The sequence below is a fragment of the Panthera leo genome, chromosome A3 (genome assembly GCF_018350215.1).
Source record: "Panthera leo isolate Ple1 chromosome A3, P.leo_Ple1_pat1.1, whole genome shotgun sequence".
NCBI classification, from domain to species: Eukaryota; Metazoa; Chordata; class Mammalia; order Carnivora; family Felidae; genus Panthera; species Panthera leo.
In genome coordinates, this window is record NC_056681.1 from 830555 (window position 1) to 847893 (window position 17339).

The following is a 17339-nucleotide window of genomic DNA, read 5'->3' on the forward strand; positions in this document are numbered from 1 at the left end:
GGTGTGCTCGCGTGAGCCAGGTGGTAATTACCCCGGGCTCCCAGGATCGAGCAGGAGGCACCTGGGGAAATGGCCTTTATTGTGTGCTGAGCCAGCGGGCTTCCTGCCCGGGCCCCTTGGGTTCAGTCCCTTTGCACACCTCCCAGTCCTGGAGCACCTGGCGCTTCACCAGGATGCTGGCTCTCTTGGGGAGGGGGGCAAGGTCTGCAGTGGGCAAAAGGGGGGCTGGGGGCCTCTGTGAACTTGGGGCTTCTGATGGGTGGATGACTAGGGGGCGAGGCTCAGGGAGGGAAGGACATCTGACCTGCATGGCCCCCTGTCCAGAGAGACCTTGGAGGGACCCTGGCCATCCTGGGGTCACTGGCCAGTGGGGGGCTTCAAGGGGTCCCCTGAGAGCACCTTCCTGCCCTGGGTGTTGGGAGAGGAAGGGGCATTAGTGTGAAAGGTGTGGCTGTGGGGTGGCCACGGGCGCCATTCGGTGGATGGGTGCAGTGAGGTGGGGGTGGGGTCTGGGCAGGCCAAGGCTGTTTATGGGGGACTCAAGTGCCGGGCCAAGAGCCGGACCTTCTGAGGTCTGGGACTTCCTGAGTTGAGGCATTCGTCGCACCTCCATCACCTCCCCAGCCTTAGGTGCAGGTAGGTGCCACCAAGAAGCCTCCGTTCTCTGATTAGCAGGCTCAGGTGGGCTGGGGGCAGGCCACGCCCACGGGTGAGACTTGGCTCCAGAAGAGGGGTCTCAGGAGTGCGGCCTTGGCCTCCCTCCAACGCTGGCGGGACCTCAAAGTGATTTTTCACATCTGGTTTACGCCTGGAGCAGCCGTCAGCAGTCCGGGCTCCGTCGCTACTGGAGATTGGAAGTGGCAGCATGTCCTGCAGGCAGAGCAGTTCATTAGGGGCGAAATTAGATTCCGGGCTGTAGCGCCGGCTGCAGTCCTAGCGGACGAGGTGAGCGGGAGGCTCCCGCGGCCCGGCGGCCAGTCTGGGCTGGAGGGCCTGCTTTGGCCTCACACTGGAAGCTAGCCCAGCCCCGGGCCCTGCTGGGCTTCTGGGCCACCCAGCCCCCAGGGAGGCACAGCCTGATTGGGATGGACATTATTCTGGGGAGAGGGAATTTCTACAGCGGAAGACGGTGCTCAGGCTCGACCCTGAATGGCCATGGTGAGCTGCTTCAGAGCCTCTGTTTTCCCGTCTGTTAAATGGGTGAGAACATTTTCTGCCTTTAGGGCTGTCGTGGGCCTGGTGCATAGTAGACTCACTGTGAATTCTAGCCTGGAGGGGCGGGGCTGGATGTCAGAGACCCTTCCCCACTTGCTGAAGAGCAGCCAGTGGGGGCTGGAGGGACAGTGGTGTGCTGGCAACCTTCTCCGATCCCGGCTGCTCCCTTGTTAGATGGTGATTTCACTAAGTACACAAATGAGATTAACAGCCCCAGCCATCTCCTGAGTTAGTCTTTGGAGGCTGTGAAGGGGTCTGGGGTGGGCCTGACCACGGGGGCTTTGCCCTGCCAGTGCCGAGGGACCCTCCCAGTTGGCCCCACAGCAGTGAATCAGGACTGAGGAGCCAGGTGGCAGGGGTTCTGTCATATTTTCCCAGAAAATAAATAATTCCCTGCTGCCAGATGGGGCGAGGGTGTGGGATGGGGAGACGGAAGCAGAAGCAGAGGAGTCTCTCCCTGGAGGTGGGCGCTGCCCCTCTGTCTCAAGTGCAAGGGCAGGCAGAGCACACATGTGCACACACCCGCACAGGTGCACACCCGCCCAGGCGTGTGCACACCCACACACGCGCACACGCCCACAGGGCGCACCCCGTGACGTGCAGGTGTGGCTGCAGGCTGACCACCAGGAGGGGCCCCTCCGGCCAATGTGATTGCCTCCACCGTCCTCTGTCTCTCCTGTCACCTCGCGTCTGCTCTGGGCCCCTCCCCGCTGTCCATGTGTCAGGACCCCAGCCCTCAGGACCCTGCCAGTCCTCTGCTCAGAGCTCGGGCTGTGGCTCAGATGTCCCTCCTGACGTCTGGCTGCGGTTTCTCCTGCTGCCGGGTGTAGACAGTGTTTGCTGTGGGTCCTGGGGCGCAGCAGCAGGCAGCCAGCGGGGGAGTGCTTCCAGCCAGAGCTGCGTCTCCAGGTGGCCCGCTTCCTCGCTGCTCGTGAGCGTCATCTGAGGTCCCTTGTCACCCTGGCTCCCCCTCCTCGCCCCCCCATCCCAGCCCCTGGAATCTGGGCTGCTTGAGATACTGGTCTCCTTGGCAACCGCTGCCGGAGAATTCGCGATCGTAACCATTCTCGGGCTGCAGGGAAACCGCCCCATTCTGGCACCGGGGACGCTTCCTCCCTCCTTTCTTTCCCTGCAGCCTGGACGGTTCCCAGGCTGGAGGGCATGAGAAGGCCCTCCCCCACCTGGGCCTTTGGGTGTTGGAGAGACCAGGCTGGGATGAGCCTGTGGGTGGGTAGAGCCACTCACCTGTCCCCATCAAGAGGAAGCAGACCAGCCATCCTGCGCCAGCACAGCACAGATTTCTATCTGAACGTTTCCTCATGAGCCACGTCGGTCCTCGGGGCCTGGAGGGGACACACTCTGAGCACGTGGCCGTGCCGTGAGGGTCCCCCGCGGTGGTGCTGGTCTTCCCTGTGCACCGTCCCCAACACCTCTCCTAGGGCGAGGGGTGGGAAGAAGGGCCCCTTCCTCCCACAGCTGTCAGGAGCCGGGACTGAGGGTCACGGGGTCGCTGAGGGAAAGGACTGTGGGAACACTGGCCATTTGCAGACCCCTGAGCACCCACAGGAAACTCCAGGTCTGCCCAGGGCCCCAACTGCTACAGCCCAGGGGCCCTGCCATGGGCTGCGGGGCTTTGGTGACTCTCCCCTGTTGCCTTGCAGGAGGCTGGCCCCTCCTCCAGGCTCCCCAGGGCTGGACCCCACCCACGTGTCCCCATCACCAAGGACACTGTGCTCTGGCATCATGAGGCCAGAGGCAGAGCCCCCTTTCTGAGACTCAGTGTCCCCCTGTGTAAGGTGGGTATGAGTGTGGATGTGGCAGGGGGCATGGCAGGGCACCCTTGTCACCAAGGTGCCTGCAGATGGGAAGAGGCCTGGAAAGAAGTGTATTCCCCGTTGCTCAGCGGCCTGCAGGGCCAGCTGGGGAGTGAGGGAAGGCTCTGGGATCTGTGGGAGACTCGAGTCCTGGGCCTGGAGGCTGGGCGGGTGGGCGGCCTCTCTCCATGGGGATCTGCTTGTCTTTGCTGCGGGTGTGGGGTGCCCCACGAGGCTGCCTGCCTCCTTCCTCCTCCTCACGGGTGGGCAAGCCCCACCCCTTTCCCCCGTTGTGCAGACCCGCCTGCCGTCTGTGGCCACCTGCTCCAAAACCTCAGAAGCCGGGTGGCTTCTGCTCAGGTTCACTCTGCTCACCTGGTGGCCTAGGAACATTCACCGTGTCTGGCTTTGGGTTTTTCTTCTCCTGTATTGCTGGCGTGGCCCTGGACATCCCAGTCCCTGCCTTCTGGGAAGGGCTCTGCGTCCGTAGAGCACGGCCAGGCCATTCCGGAATGTTCCGAGATGCCAGTCAGAGCTGCCCTCAGGAAGCAGGGCCGGGAGGGCCCGGTTGCTTTGGGACTTGGGCCTTCCCTTTTTACTTCAGGGTAATGTTTTCGTACAGTGTGAGTCTGAGTGTGGACTCTCCGGGTCCCCCCACGTGGGTGACAATGGCATCAGGCCCATCAGGCCCCATTCTTTAGTCTGGTTGGACTTGCCCTCTGCTGAGTCCTGGGACCCCCTGTCGTCCCTTTCTCTGGACCACCCCTTCCCTTCTCCCTTCTTGGCCCCACCAGTTCCTTTTTGCCTTTGTGGACACCTTCTCAGGGAAGCCTGCCAGATTTCACGTCTCCCCTGGGCTCTCTGCACCTCTGCCCCGGGCCAAGCTGGGCTGGGTGGCCTCCTTGCCATGGGCTCTCCCGTCACCCAGGCCTCCGGGGTCCTGACCCAGAGCCCTGGAGTCTCCGGGTCCCCCATTCCTGGCAGAGGCACTGTGTGTAAATGCTGCTTCCCCACTGACTGAGTCGGGAAAAAATACCACCAGGCAGAGAATTATGAATAAATATAAGACACATGAGATAGCTGGACGTTTTTTTTCCAGCGCTCGGTTAATTGAATAAATTGTCTAATGAGCAAAGGAAATTAATTGTGGTTTTGAGATGTGACTGTTTCTTCGCGTGGTTTTGTGTGTGCCAGCGGGCACTGGCTTTGCCTTTGTCATCTGCTGTCCGTGCCTCTGCTCCAGAGTGGGGTGCGCGCCGGGAGCGCCCTCACCAGCCACGCTCCTGGGAGGGTCGTGTGTCTCTGCACGCGGTTGCCCATCTTCGGGGAGCGAGGGGCCGGGCTGCCCGAGATGCCCCGGGATCCGGCCGAGGCCCTGACGTCTGGGGGCTGCGTGTGCCGGCAGGACGTCTGGCTGGAGGTGGCCGGGGGGCAGGGCTCGTGGCGGACCACGCAGCAGCCTCCCCACTGTGGTCTCTCCCCCTGGCACGTCCAGGGTGGCAGTAACACACGGGAGGGGTGTGGTGTGCGGGCCCCTGTCCAGCTTCCCCACACTGTGTGCTTTGTGCCCTCAGACCCCACCCTCAGCCTTTGGACGGACACCCTGGCTGGTGTCAGATGGGGCCTCCTGGTTCCACCTCTCGGGAACCGATGGGTCTTCTGCGCGCCCGCCGGGTGCGGCCCGGACGCGGGTCCGTGGCCAAGGCCCTGGGCCGGTGCTACTTGGAAGATCGGCGGTTTCCGTTTCGGAGCTGAGAAAGGGATGTTACAAACAAGGAGGATGAGTTTCATTGAGGGATGTCCACGGGGTAGCCGGTGTCCCCCCGAGAGCCTGGGGACCGTCTCAAAGCCCAGGGCTGTTGAGGCAGGAGTCCCGGGGGCGCTGTGTGCGTGCGTGCGGCGCGCTTTTCCCCGGCCCCTCTGTGGCGGCCGCTGACACCCTCTGCCTCTGCCCGCAGCTTCCTGCTGGTTTTCTCCTGCCTCGTGCTGTCTGTCTTCTCCACCATCAAGGAGTACGAGAAGAGCTCCGAGGGCGCACTCTATATCTTGGTGAGCCCCCGTGGGTGTGCGGCCACGGAGGCTGTGGTCGCTGGCCCATCCCCATCCCTCCGAGCCTCTGACCGCCCCCCCCCGCCCGACCTGCTCCTGCATGAGCCTGGCCTCCCCCGCAGAGACGCCCCCCCCCCCCCCAACCGTGGCCCCTGCTCTTCCAGCTCCAGCCTGGTGGACCTGGGCCCCTTCTGGCCTCACCTCCTGACATGAGCCATCTCGCAGCGTCCACCACGACTGTCACAGTGCTCCCACCCACTTCTCCCCACACACGGTCCACCCCGCTGCCCTCCCTGTGTCCCCACAGCATCTGACAGCCACCCCACTCCCCCACCCCTTCCCCCCCTGCTCACTGGAGCCCGAGGGCCCAGGCGCCCCCTGGCCCCGAGGTGTGGGGTGTTTCCCGGCGGGCGTGGGCGTGGGACGGGGGTTGAGAAGCTGACGGCAATTGACAGGCAGGGGCGGGCGCCATGGCAACCACAGAGCGATGTCTCCGTTGCTGTTGGCGACAGAGGGGCCGCTCGAGGAGGCTGATCCGGGTCCAGAGTGTGGGACCCCTCCCCCTGACACCGGCCCACACAGGCCGGGCCCCCCACCCTAACTCCCGCTCAGCCAGGCTGGTCCCAGCCCTGACGCAGGCCCGGGGGTGGCTCAACGCGGCCTCTCCTGCAGGAAATCGTGACCATCGTGGTGTTCGGGGTGGAGTACTTCGTGCGGATCTGGGCGGCCGGCTGCTGCTGCCGGTACCGCGGCTGGAGGGGGCGGCTCAAGTTTGCCCGGAAGCCTTTCTGCGTAATAGGTGAGCGGGGTGCGCGTGTGCACGTGTGTGCACATGTGCGTGTGTGACAGGTGAGCGGGGCATGTGTGTGCGTGTGTGCACGTGTGCATGCAGGCGGGGGCTGCCAGCTCCGGGAAGAGCTGAGTGTGTGTGGGCACGGGAGGCGGGCTGAGGCTGAAGCTGAGGACTGGCTCCTTCTGGAAGTTTCTCCCACCTGCCCTCTTGGCATCTGAGCCTGTGGTGGGCTCGGCCTGGTGGCGGGAGGAGGGGACAGGTGGCAGGACAGCAGCCGTGCCGGGCAAGGCTGGACTAGGTGGACGGCCGTGGCGTCCCCGGGCTGCCACGCATCCACGTGGCTGGGGGCCCCGCCCTCATCCGCACCAGGCACGGAGGTGCAGGGGGCCGGCCCCGCCTCGAGCCGCGACGTCCCCCGCAGACATCATGGTGCTCATCGCCTCCATCGCCGTGCTGGCCGCTGGCTCCCAGGGCAACGTGTTCGCCACGTCGGCTCTCCGGAGCCTGCGCTTCCTACAGATCCTCAGGATGATCCGTATGGACCGGCGCGGCGGCACCTGGAAGCTGCTGGGCTCCGTGGTCTATGCCCACAGCAAGGTGAGCGCTGGCGCGGGGTCGCCGGCCCTGGGGAACCGAGCCCAGGGGGCGGGTCAGCTGGGAACCAGCCCATCCCCTCTTCTGGGCGCGTCTTTCCATGACCCGGTCCGTCTGGTCGTCTCTCTCCAGAGCGGCTGTTCTGCGGCTCGCTCTGTGCTTGGTGGGTGAGCCTGGGTCTGTGCCGCCCGGGCTCACAGCGGCTGCCCTGAGGTGCCCCTGCCCCACGTCCTGGCAGGAGCCCAGCCCCGTGTCCCAGGCAGCCCCCACGAGGCCCACACCGCACCCCGCCAGCCCAAATGGCCTCCTTTCCTGTCCTTGTCTGAGTCCTGAGGCTGGACGGGGAGGGGGTCTGTCCCCAAGGAGGGCAGCCAGTGGGCAGTCGGGCTGCCTGCTCCAGGCGTGGGGAGGTGGGACAGGTTCTCAGCAGTCCCAGATCTGCAGCGGGAGTGCCTCAGGATTGTGGGGGTGCTCCCCATACCTGGTGGACGGGGTGAGCTGGGCTGTACTGAGCGGCCGTCCTCTGGGTTTGTGTGAGCAGGTGCAGGGGCCACGTGGCACGGGGACCACACAGCCAGGACCACACACACCATCCCTCCCACCCCCGCAGCGGCCCTGTGCTAAGGGCCATGCGGCCAAGCAGGTGCCGGCCTGGGCTGCCGAGGGCTCTGTGGGGACAGAGAGCTGGATTGGGCGTGGTGCCTGCTGGGGCCAGGGAGCCGGGACGTGACCCTCTCTTTCAGGAGCTGGTGACTGCCTGGTACATCGGCTTCCTCTGCCTCATCCTGGCCTCGTTTCTGGTGTACTTGGCAGAGAAGGGCGAGAACGATCACTTTGATACCTACGCTGATGCCCTCTGGTGGGGCCTGGTGAGTCCTGGCAGCTGGGGTCATCGTCCTTCACCGGGGACCCGCTTGCTTGGCACTGCCTTCCTTGGGGGCCCTCCTCCTTGCTGTCCCCCACCCCATCTCCAGGATGTGCCCCCTGCCCCCAGGGCATGGCAGAGTCACAGGGGCTCTCTGGCTGCAGAGGTCTCTCTGGGGCTGGGCAGTGGGCGGAGAGGCCCTGCCTGGTCACCCACCTTCCTTACTGGCCACCGGTGTGTGAGGCCTCTGTGCTGGAGGGAGGAGGGGACAGTCCTTCTGTCACACGGAGAGTCTGGAAAAGCAAAATCGAGCCCCTGGCCCTCCTGGGCCTCACCTTCCGGGCTGCCCGTCAGGGCAGGCAGAGAGTCTGTGGGCCCACAGCCCCTGCTCACGGCCACCCAGCTCCCAGGGCCCCGGAGCGCCCCTCCCCTGTCACCTGCCTCTTCCTGGGCCAGCCTCTGAAGAAGGGTCCCTCCCACCCTGCGTGGGGTAGCCCTGTGTCTGTGGCCCTGCCCTGTGGGCTTCATCCCCATTAGCTAGATGGAGCCTGGCCTGGCTCCTTGCCCAAAACCACGGATGGATGTCCCCAGGCAGGGTGCTGGAATGCCCCGAGGGTGCGGGGCGCTTGGCCTGGGGATGTGTGGCCGGTCCTGGGACCCCAGGCCCCCTTCCACAAATGCTGGCTGCGTGGCCTTGGGCAGATACTTCAGATCCAGTGGCGAAAGGAATATGTAGCTTTTACACGCATCTCAGTGAGAACGCACTTTATCCAGAATCATCTTATCGATTGCCGTGCAGCCTGGAGTCTGTGTGCTGTGCCCTAGCTGAGCGGGAAGGAGCGGGGTGGGCCGTGGGCCAGTCACTGGTGACCCGGCTTGCCCTGCCCCAGGTCTTGTTCGTGGGCCATGGCCTTCCCATCTTGAAGAACGGAACCGAAACGGCTACTTAAGTGTTTTATCCAAGTAGTACTTAAACATGGTGAATAGTGTGTGCGTGTTAGAGTGACCACGCAGTTCCCCGCACTCCCTCCTCGCCCTCTGGGCAGAGCTCCTGTGGCTTTTCTTGGGGTTTGCTTCCATGCTCCCAACAATATGCTTACGCTGCTGTTTCCGGATTTAAACTTCAGACGTGAATTATTCACTCTGTGCTGTGATAGAACGAGGTGGTGCCCCGTCCCCTGTGCTCGTCATTCTCGGAAAACGTCCAGCCTGAGCCTCCCCTTTCTTCTGCCCTGTAGGCCTGCGCGGCTGTGGGGGACCCTCGTGGGGGTTGAGGAGTCTCCGCAGTTCGTCCCGCCCAGGCCCGCCCCGATGCCCCCCTCGAATCTGCCCTCATTTTGGAGGAGCAGGCCGATGGCTTTCTGAGAGTTTTCTCAGACCCGGGCGTCTGCGAGGTCCCACTCCCACGCCCTCCCGGCTGCCAGGACCCACACTTCCGGGATCCTCTCCCACGTGTTTCTGGAATGTGGCTGGGTGGGGGGTCCTCCTGTGCACGTGAGCTACCTCGTTGCCCTCCCTCCGGGCCCAACAGGCCTCAGGATGTGTCCTCTTATCTCTGTCTCCTCACCTCTTGTCCGGCCCCGAGGAGGCGTCTGCAGCCGTACATCTCCGCCTGCTTGATTTTAATTTAATTTTCAAGACTCCTTTGTCATATGGATGTGATTTCTTCTCTCTGTGTGAGGACCAAGGTGTCCGGCCACAGAGTGGCCCCGTGGATTCCCACCTCCTGACCCTGAGCCCTTCCTCCAGGTCCTACCCTTGCTCTCCAGGCTTCTTTGCACAACCTTGGCATTTTTGCAGAGAGTGGTGGTTTGAAGCATCTCCTGTCTTTAAAATACGCTTAGTTTATGTTAAAAATCTTGACTGTAATCCTCACAAGAGGTGAAGATTCTACCAGGGAAGCTTTATGGTGAGAAGTGGGTCTCCTTCCTGCCCACACCCACTCCTGGCTGCCCTTCCTCATTACCTGTGACTTTCCAGAACTTTCTGCACTGGCGGGAATGGGGACGGTGGCCCCTCGCCCGGGCCTGTTTCTTGCTGTATGTAAACAGGCCCTGAAGGTCCTACCCCCGGGGCCTCCATTTACCCAGGGCGTCTCCCAGACTCATGGCAGGCCCTGTGCGGCACCCGGGGACAGCTTCCAGGGGCTGCAGGTGGGTGGTGACAGGTGCCCCTGTCCCCAACAGCGTGAGCCCATCCCCACTGGCAAGTCTGCTAGGGGCCACCTGGGGCTTGCTCCACGGGCAGCGGGCCCTCCTGTGTGCCCAAGCACCCCTCTGCATGGGTGCTCCTCTCCCCGCTGTACAACAGGGCAGCTTGCGCTCCGGCCACACCTCTGGGGACCCTTCCCGTTCTGGCCTTATGTCACCTCCACACGTCCCACCACACGGTCCCCATCCTGTCCCCGTCATCTGTCCCCCGGGGCTCCTGCTCAGCACCGTTCCTGTCCAGCCCCTGACTCTGCACTTCCTGGCTGCTGCCTGGCCTTGAGCCCAGAGCTGCCCCCGCCTCCGTCCTGGGGGAGGCCGCTTGACGGGTTCTTCTGCCCTCATGCGTGTGAAATGGTAACACAGGCTTCTGGTGACCCCCACATCCTGCCCTGGCACGTAGGGCAAGACTGAGGATCCGGAGAGTTCTGATGTGGTTGTTGCAGGGGGGAAGGATGGTGATGGGGAGGGTGGTCCCCATGCCTGTCCAGCTCACCCCGAACGGTGTGGGAGGTCGCTGCGTGTAAGACTCCCGGGGGCTTTGGAAGTGTCCAGCTCAGGGTTGCGGGTGTCCACGGCGGTCACTGCCAAGCTGGCCGAGTGACTGGCCTTGCCGCCCTACAGATCACTCTGACGACCATTGGTTATGGGGACAAGTACCCCCAGACCTGGAACGGGAGGCTCCTGGCTGCAACATTCACCCTCATTGGCGTCTCCTTCTTTGCTCTTCCTGCGGTAAGTCCTGTGGCCCCTCTTGCCTTGGCGAGCCCCCGGGTGGCCACACGCAGCTTGGGGCACCTGTCCACTTGGGGTCCCTAGGACGGGAGCGTGGCTGCCAGCAGGGTCCCTGGCACCCCAGGAGCCGCAGGCAGCAGGTATGGTGCAAGGACACCCTCTCCCGGGCTGTGCAGGGAGGGTGCGGGTGGCTTCTGTGAGCCTCCGTGGGAACACACTGACCGTCCTCCAGCTGTGGCTTCAGACCCTGCATCTGTGGTCATTGTCAGCCCCTCCCAGCCCTATGGGATTGACCAGTAGGGTCCCTGTGAGCCAGAGCAGTGCTTAGTGGTGACGAGGCTGCCTTGTCAGATCTCCGGGGGGGGGGGGGGGTGTTTCTGGTGTCACCCACAGCTGGACAGGTCAGAGGGGTGGCTGGTGGGGACACAGCTGTCTCAGGTGGCTGCCACCCAGAGCTTGGGCTGCACTTGCTTCAGTGCAGGCCAACCGGGAGGGAGGGTAATCTGTGGGCCCGGCCCTCTCCCGCAAGGTGGAGGTTTTCCTTTACCCTAAATCCGAGTGTTTCTCCCCAGCATGGTCCCCAGGTGATGGGCAACTGAGGAGGAGGGAAGGCAGAGCCGGCGAGGCCCCCGGGTGTGCAGGCTGGGGCGGGGGTGGGGCTGTGGTCCCCAGCACGTGGTCTGACCCTGATGATCTGCAGGGCATTTTGGGATCTGGCTTTGCTCTGAAAGTTCAAGAGCAGCACCGGCAGAAGCACTTTGAGAAGAGGCGGAACCCTGCAGCGGGCCTGATCCAGGTGAGTCCAGGTGGCCCCACATGGGATTCCCGGGGCGCTCCTGGCACGGCCCTGCTAAGGGGGGGCCACCTTGGCCCCTGTGTCTCCCCTGCCCCGGCGACGTGCACGGCCCTTGTTCCTTTGCAGGAACGTGTTGGGCACGGGAGCCAGGTGCAGACGCCTAAGGCTGCAGTACCTGTAGTGACACCCGGGGGGCGGGAGGGGGGGGTGGGGGAGTGGGTGGCCGTTGTCCTGCGTGGGCCCCGGGCCCTAGACCAGGCGGTCACAGGTACCCCTGACGTGCCGCTCACGGGGCCCCTGCCGGGCAGGTGTGGCGTCTCAGCTTCGCTGCCCGCGCTCACACAGCCCGTCCCACTGCTGGGGACACAGGGGCCCCTCGGGATCTAGCAGTGCCTCCCGAGCCTGAGCAGCAGGCTGCCCGAGGGGCGCCTCCAAAGCCCATGGGCGCCGGCGGACCTGGGGAGCCATGGTCTTCCCTGGGGACAGCCTCTTGCGCGTGCGTGCGGCGTGTGAGTGCGTACAGGCGGCGTGCGCGTGCGCGTACTGCATGCGTGCGAGCGCGCATGCGTGTGTGCGCGTGCGCGTTTACCTTTCACCATAAAAGCTGCAAGTGGCTATTTTTCAAATGCGAAAGAGCATGAGGGACAAGGGCCACGGCCTCACCGCGCACGTGCACGTGGGGCCGAGGTTTGAGGCCCTCTCAGCAGCCGCACGCTTGTCCCGCTTCCCCCCGTGAGTGTCCTGCGTGCCTGTCCCCCGTCAGGACTCAGGCAGCTCAGGGGCGAGGCTCGGGTGTCCACCCGGTGGACGGACACTGAGCTTGTGGGTGGGGCTGCAGGGAGTCCCGGTGCACGAGTGGCGCGCGGTCACGGGCGATGCCTCGGGGGACTGCGTCTCCTCGGGGATCCTTCTTTGGAGGCAGGTGGTGGGACCGCAGCCCCGCTGCTCGGGATTACAGGCTGGGACAGCTGCACAGCTGCGTAGCTGGTCACCTGGCTGCGATTCCCGGCGCCCAGACGGGAACAGACCAGCGGGGGAAGCCCCAGCAGAGGCCCGGGCCCTCTATGCTCTGGAAGTCTCCAATGGTCTGTGTCCTTCTGGCAGCTAAGGTGCCCGGGCCGGTATCCACCCCATTGCCTTTGCACGTGGTCCACAGTTTGCCAGAGTGCCTCCCCACCGCCAAGGGAATGGACATCCTCCCTCGGATGGCCCGGGACAGGCTCTGAATAGCAGCGGGACAGGGAGGGGAGGCATCCCCTGCCCTGTGCTGAGGTCCCCACAGGTGGGCAAGGTGCTCTGGTGTTCTCTGTGAATCCGGGTTGAGGGTGGGCCCAGATGGGGGCCTGGAGAGGGAGGGGCAGGAGGGACAGGACCCAGAGAGGGAGGGAGGGGAGGGCAGAAGGAGATGCCCCAGGCTTTGCTAGGAGCGTCCAGGAGGGTGGAGAGGTTGGGAGGAGGTTTGGAGTGTGGGGTTTGGGAAGCCGGTCGGCCCTGAAGGGCAGGTGCGCACAGCGGCTGGCCAGAGGCCTGGAGTGGAGGGGTGAGGCCCTGGCTGGACGCAGAGGTGCAGGAGAGGAGATGTGTGTGCAGAGGATACCGGGCCCTGAACATCACAGGCAGGGAAGGGGGCAGCATGGGGGCCCCGAGCCGTGGAGAGCCTGTTGGGGAGTCCCCGGGGCCGGTGGGCAGGTGATGGGGAGGCACCGCTCAGACTACAGGTGCAGGGGTCCGGAGCCTCTCTCTCAAGACCCCACGTTCGAGTCGAGGGTTTGGATTAAAGCTTAGGGACCAGGGAGGTCACTGGACGTGGCGGGAGACAGAATTCCGGCACCTCATTTCTGTGCTAAAGGCACACAGATTAGCAAACCTGTCCGGATCCTGTTTTGGGGACTCAGGAGCTAAATCAGAATTTTACAACAACCAGGGGAGGGGGTGCTTGTGAGCACAGGACTGTGGGCTGTGTGTGGGGTTAAAGGCACCTGCCTGCCCCTGCCCTCCGCCCTGGGGAGTCCCTGGCGTGGCCTTGTTCCAGAAGGTCAGCACAGGGCTTTGCCTGTGTTTTGTCCGCCTGGAGACCTCAGAGCTGGAGCGACCCCGGGGCTGTGAGCGTTGGTAAGAAGGTAACCGCGGGGTAAATGTCAAAGCCGGCCGTGGTGTGCTTTTGACTTGTGACTCGTCTTTTGTTTCTTCATGTGATTTAAAAGGCAGACGTATAGGGCAGTGATCACAGATCCGTTTTTCTGGTGTGCAGCGTGTAGAGATGTAAGGGGCACAACACCAGGGGGTGGAGGAGGGGCGCGTTCGTGCGCCGTGGCAGCTAAGCTGGTTCAGACTAGATGCTTCTGTGAGACGCTCACCGTGAGGCACACGGTCGCCATTAAGAAAACAATTTCTAAAAATTCCGAAGAGGCTCAAGATAACGCAGCAGAACAAGCGAGCACCGAAGGCAGAAACGAGGCGCTGGGAGCACGCACACACAGAGGGTTCTGTCCGTGACCACTTTGCACGTAAGTGCACCCCCCTCTCCCGCTTGAAAGGCAGCAGTTGAGAGAGCGGGTTTGAGATGGGCCTGGCGGTGTGCTGTCTGTGGAGACTCCTTGGACCCAAGGACAGCGACAGGCTGAAAAGTGCAGCAACGAAGACAGGAACCCCTCAGGGAACGGTGGCCCGAAGGGGGCTGGGAGGGCTGTGGTCGGGGCAGACAAAACACACTAAGGCAAACACTGTTAAGAGAGACCCAGGAGGCGATGACACATTGACAGGAGTCCGACTGTAGGGACGGGGGTAGACGCGTCCACGCTGGGGGCAGAACCCCAGAGTATGTGCAGCCAACGCCTGACAGAATTACAGGGCGACCTAGATGCTTGTATAATAGCTGGAGATGTCAGCACCCTCCCCCCCCCCATCCTGGGTACAAGGACGCAGGATGTACAGGACCTGCAAATACCCGCAGGGCAGCCCCCCACAGCCTGCCAGCCCCACGGGAGTGTTCCCCAGGATAGACCACGTTTTAGGCCCCCAAACAAGCCCCCAAACTATGATGCTGCAAACCTCCAACGGGAGAGAATGTCTCTGCAACAAATGGTGTTGGGACTGCTGAAGATCCAGTTTTAAGAGTGAAGTTTTGCTTTCATGCAGAATTTACTCAAAATGGGTCAAAACCTAAATTTGAGAGCCGAAACTATACAGTCCTTACAAGAAAATAGGTGTAGAGCTCCATGGCTTTGGTTTCTCAGATCTGATACCTGAAGCACAAGCAGAAAAGAAAAACCCATGGGAATTTATCAAAGTTAAAACCTTTTGTGCATCAAAGGACACTGTAGAGAGAGTGAGAAGCCAACCCACAGAATGGGAGAAAGTGTTTGCAAATCCTGTGTCCGGTAAGATTCTGGTATCCAGAATCCGTAAGGGGCTCCAGCAACTGAACAACAAAAAGACAAACCAATTAGGACATGAATTCGGACAGACGTGGCTCCAGAGAAGATGTCCAGGCGGCTAGTCGGCACGTGGAAAGATGCTCCACATCATTCATGGGAGAAACGCGAGTCAGAAGCGCCTCAGGCGGTGGGAATGTGGCGGGATCGGGATGCTGGCGCATTGCTGGTGGCGGGTGCAGGGGTGCGGCCCCTTGAGAACCCTGGGTGGTGCCTCGGAGGGGTAAGTGCCGCCTTACGTCACGGCAACCCCCCCCAGGTGTGTACCCAAAAGAACTGAAAACAGATGTCCAACCGACAACTTTTCCACAAACATTTGCTCCTGGGGGATTCACAGCAGCCAGAAAGTGGAAACGACTCGAATGTCCGCGAACAGACGAACAAAATGCGGTGTTTCCGTGCCGTTGAACGTTATTCGATCATTAGAACAGAACGCTAACGCTCACTACGACGTGCACGGGCCTTGAAACCTTCGTGAAAACAGCCGGTCACGAAAGGCCACATGTTGTGTGGTTGTGTCCAGGACAGGGACGCCGTAGAGACGGGTGCAGGTGATGCCCGACGCCCCCGCGCTGGGGCGTGTGCCCCTTTGGGGGGATGCGAGTGTGGAGCGAGATGGGGGTGGTTGCACGGCAGTGTGAGTGGACCTGTTGCCCCCGGATTGCGCGCTTTGAGACGGCCGACCGTGTGCTCTGTGCGTTTTGCCACAATTGAAAGGGAACGGGAGCCCAGGCCGGCTGTGTGGCTGAGGCTGGGCCACTGCACTGGGGAGGGTCCGGCTGTGTGTCCCTGGCTCTGCCCCTGCCCCCCGGCTCCTGAGCCACCCCCCCGCCCGCACCCAGGGTGGCGTCCCCATCGGGCTCGGGGAGTGCAGGAGCGGCCGCCGTGGCAGGTCCCAACCGCCAAGGGTCGGGTGAGGCGGACGACGAAAGGCTCGCTGTAGACGGGCTGCGAGCGTGACCTGTGGTGGAGTGTGCCCCTCCTCCCGGGGGTAAACTGAGGCGGGGGTGGGGCCGGACGGGGCCCGGGCAGGGGCGAGGCCCTCAGGGGCGTGGGCATGGTCTGACCCTCGCCCGCTTCCCGTCCGCAGTCCGCCTGGAGGTTCTATGCCACCAACCTGTCTCGCACAGACCTGCACTCGACGTGGCAGTACTATGAACGCACGGTGACCGTGCCCATGTACAGGTACCGCCCGCCCGCCGGGACCCCGCCCCGCGGCACACCGCCTGCTTGTCATCGTGTCTGTTCTGAAGCCCCATTTTTTGGTTGTTCATTATTTTAATTGAGTTCTCCTTTTTTTTTAAACAACGTGTGTACTTTCCACGGAGTTCTGTGTGTGATTTATTTCGCAGCATTAATTTTGTTCTTTGTTTTATAGCTCGTGGCTCTTACTTTCCACCTCCACCCACCCTTTGCTTCCCTTCCTTGCTGTGGGTCACGTTATGTTGTGAGCATCGTGAAGACAGGCCCCTCCCGAGAACTCGCGGAGGCCCGCGGCCTGGCGTAGTGCCCGCCAGGGCGGGCCCCGGAGCTTTGGAAGTGAAGGGTAACCTCTGTCCTTCAGCGAGGACCAGGGTCTCTGTGTGGGGGAGGGGCCACGTCGAGGCTGTAGGAGCAGGAGTCCCCGACAGCACAGAGCACACAGACGCTCGAGGGCGCCCTCGGGTGGGACAGAAGGGCCGGAAGCCCGCGCTGGGGGCACTTGGTGGAGGCAGCGTGGTCACCAGCAGGTGGCAGTCCCCGGCCACCCCCAGGATTTGTCTGTGCTGGGCTCTGGCTTAGAACAAGGTCTGAGACGAGGGGGGCTGGGGACCCTCGGGGCAGACACTGCCCTGCAGGCCCATCCTTGCCTGGGGCGGGGTGTGGGGGCGAAGCTGAGCCCGGGGGCGTCCGAGCCCCTGGATGTCCCCTACCTGTACCTACTGGTGTCCAGCCAGGAGCCCTCACCGGAGGAGTGGCCTGGGCTGCCAGAGCGGGTTGGGGCTCTGGGCTGGGACGACGTCCCCCTGGGGATCCTGAGGTAGCGATGTCCAGGCAGGGTACGACCGCCCCGCTCTGTCACCTGGGCAGAGGCCGCAGCCCCGCCCCTCCTTCAGCAGCCACGCTGGCGGGCATTCTCTGGAACGTCCCCCTTCCCCGGGAGTGCTGGAGGCTCTGGCTTTGCCGGCACCGTCCCTCGGGCCTGAGTGGGCCGACCCTGGCGCTAATTTTCTTTGTTCTGTTGTTTCCCCCACTTTCCTCAACCATTTGGTTCATTTTCTTTTTCTTATCCCGTTCTTTTAAAATTTCCGTTCTCTTCCCTTTGTGTGTGTGTGAAAACACTTGAAAGCTCGCAAACTCAATCCTACGGGGCCTCCAGGTAGGAGATGCATGGGACGGACAGCGTGTGTGGTGTGGTTGTTCTCTGTCTGGGACGGTGCAGGGCCGCCCCGGCCCCCGGCCCCCGGCCCGCCCCGGCCTGCAGCCCTGTACCCGTGCCCAGCCTGTGTCCCCCACGCCGGGCGCAGGCGCTGCCCTGGTCCCCCTGTGGCCTCCCTGCCTGGAGCCCGGTTCCCCCCTCGACTGGTCCCCTCCCCCGTCAGCTGCTTTCTCCGGCTGGATCCGTCTGTCCTGCCTTGTCTTCTGTTCCTCGTCCTGCTTCTGCCTCGAGTCTCAGTAGCTGAGCCCCTCCCCGCCCTCCCCCCCTCCCCACAGGCCCCATGTGCAGAGCACAGAGCGGGTGGACACGGCTTCTGCTGTCCCAGCCAGGGGTGCTCCCTCCCTGGACCCGGGAGGACCGTGAGCGCTGTCCCAATTGCTGTGTCTGCACGGGGCGGGGGTGGGGCTCTCACTCCCGC

The 17339-nt window shown here is 63.2% G+C and overlaps 1 protein-coding gene across 2 annotated transcripts in view; it reads left to right on the top strand.

The window, feature by feature from the left end:
* KCNQ2 (potassium voltage-gated channel subfamily Q member 2) overlaps positions 1-17339 on the top strand; it is a 50019-nt gene that overhangs the window by 11669 nt on the left and 21011 nt on the right. Inside the window, exons 2-9 of one of the 2 annotated variants that reach the window (XM_042930439.1) lie at positions 4988-5078; positions 5751-5877; positions 6293-6468; positions 7209-7334; positions 10162-10272; positions 10973-11068; positions 15593-15687; positions 16832-16861. In XM_042930439.1, coding sequence (XP_042786373.1) covers positions 4988-5078; positions 5751-5877; positions 6293-6468; positions 7209-7334; positions 10162-10272; positions 10973-11068; positions 15593-15687; positions 16832-16861 — 852 coding nt within the window. The remainder of the gene's footprint in view (positions 1-4987; positions 5079-5750; positions 5878-6292; positions 6469-7208; positions 7335-10161; positions 10273-10972; positions 11069-15592; positions 15688-16831; positions 16862-17339) is intronic. The other variant, XM_042930440.1, reaches the window with a different exon arrangement.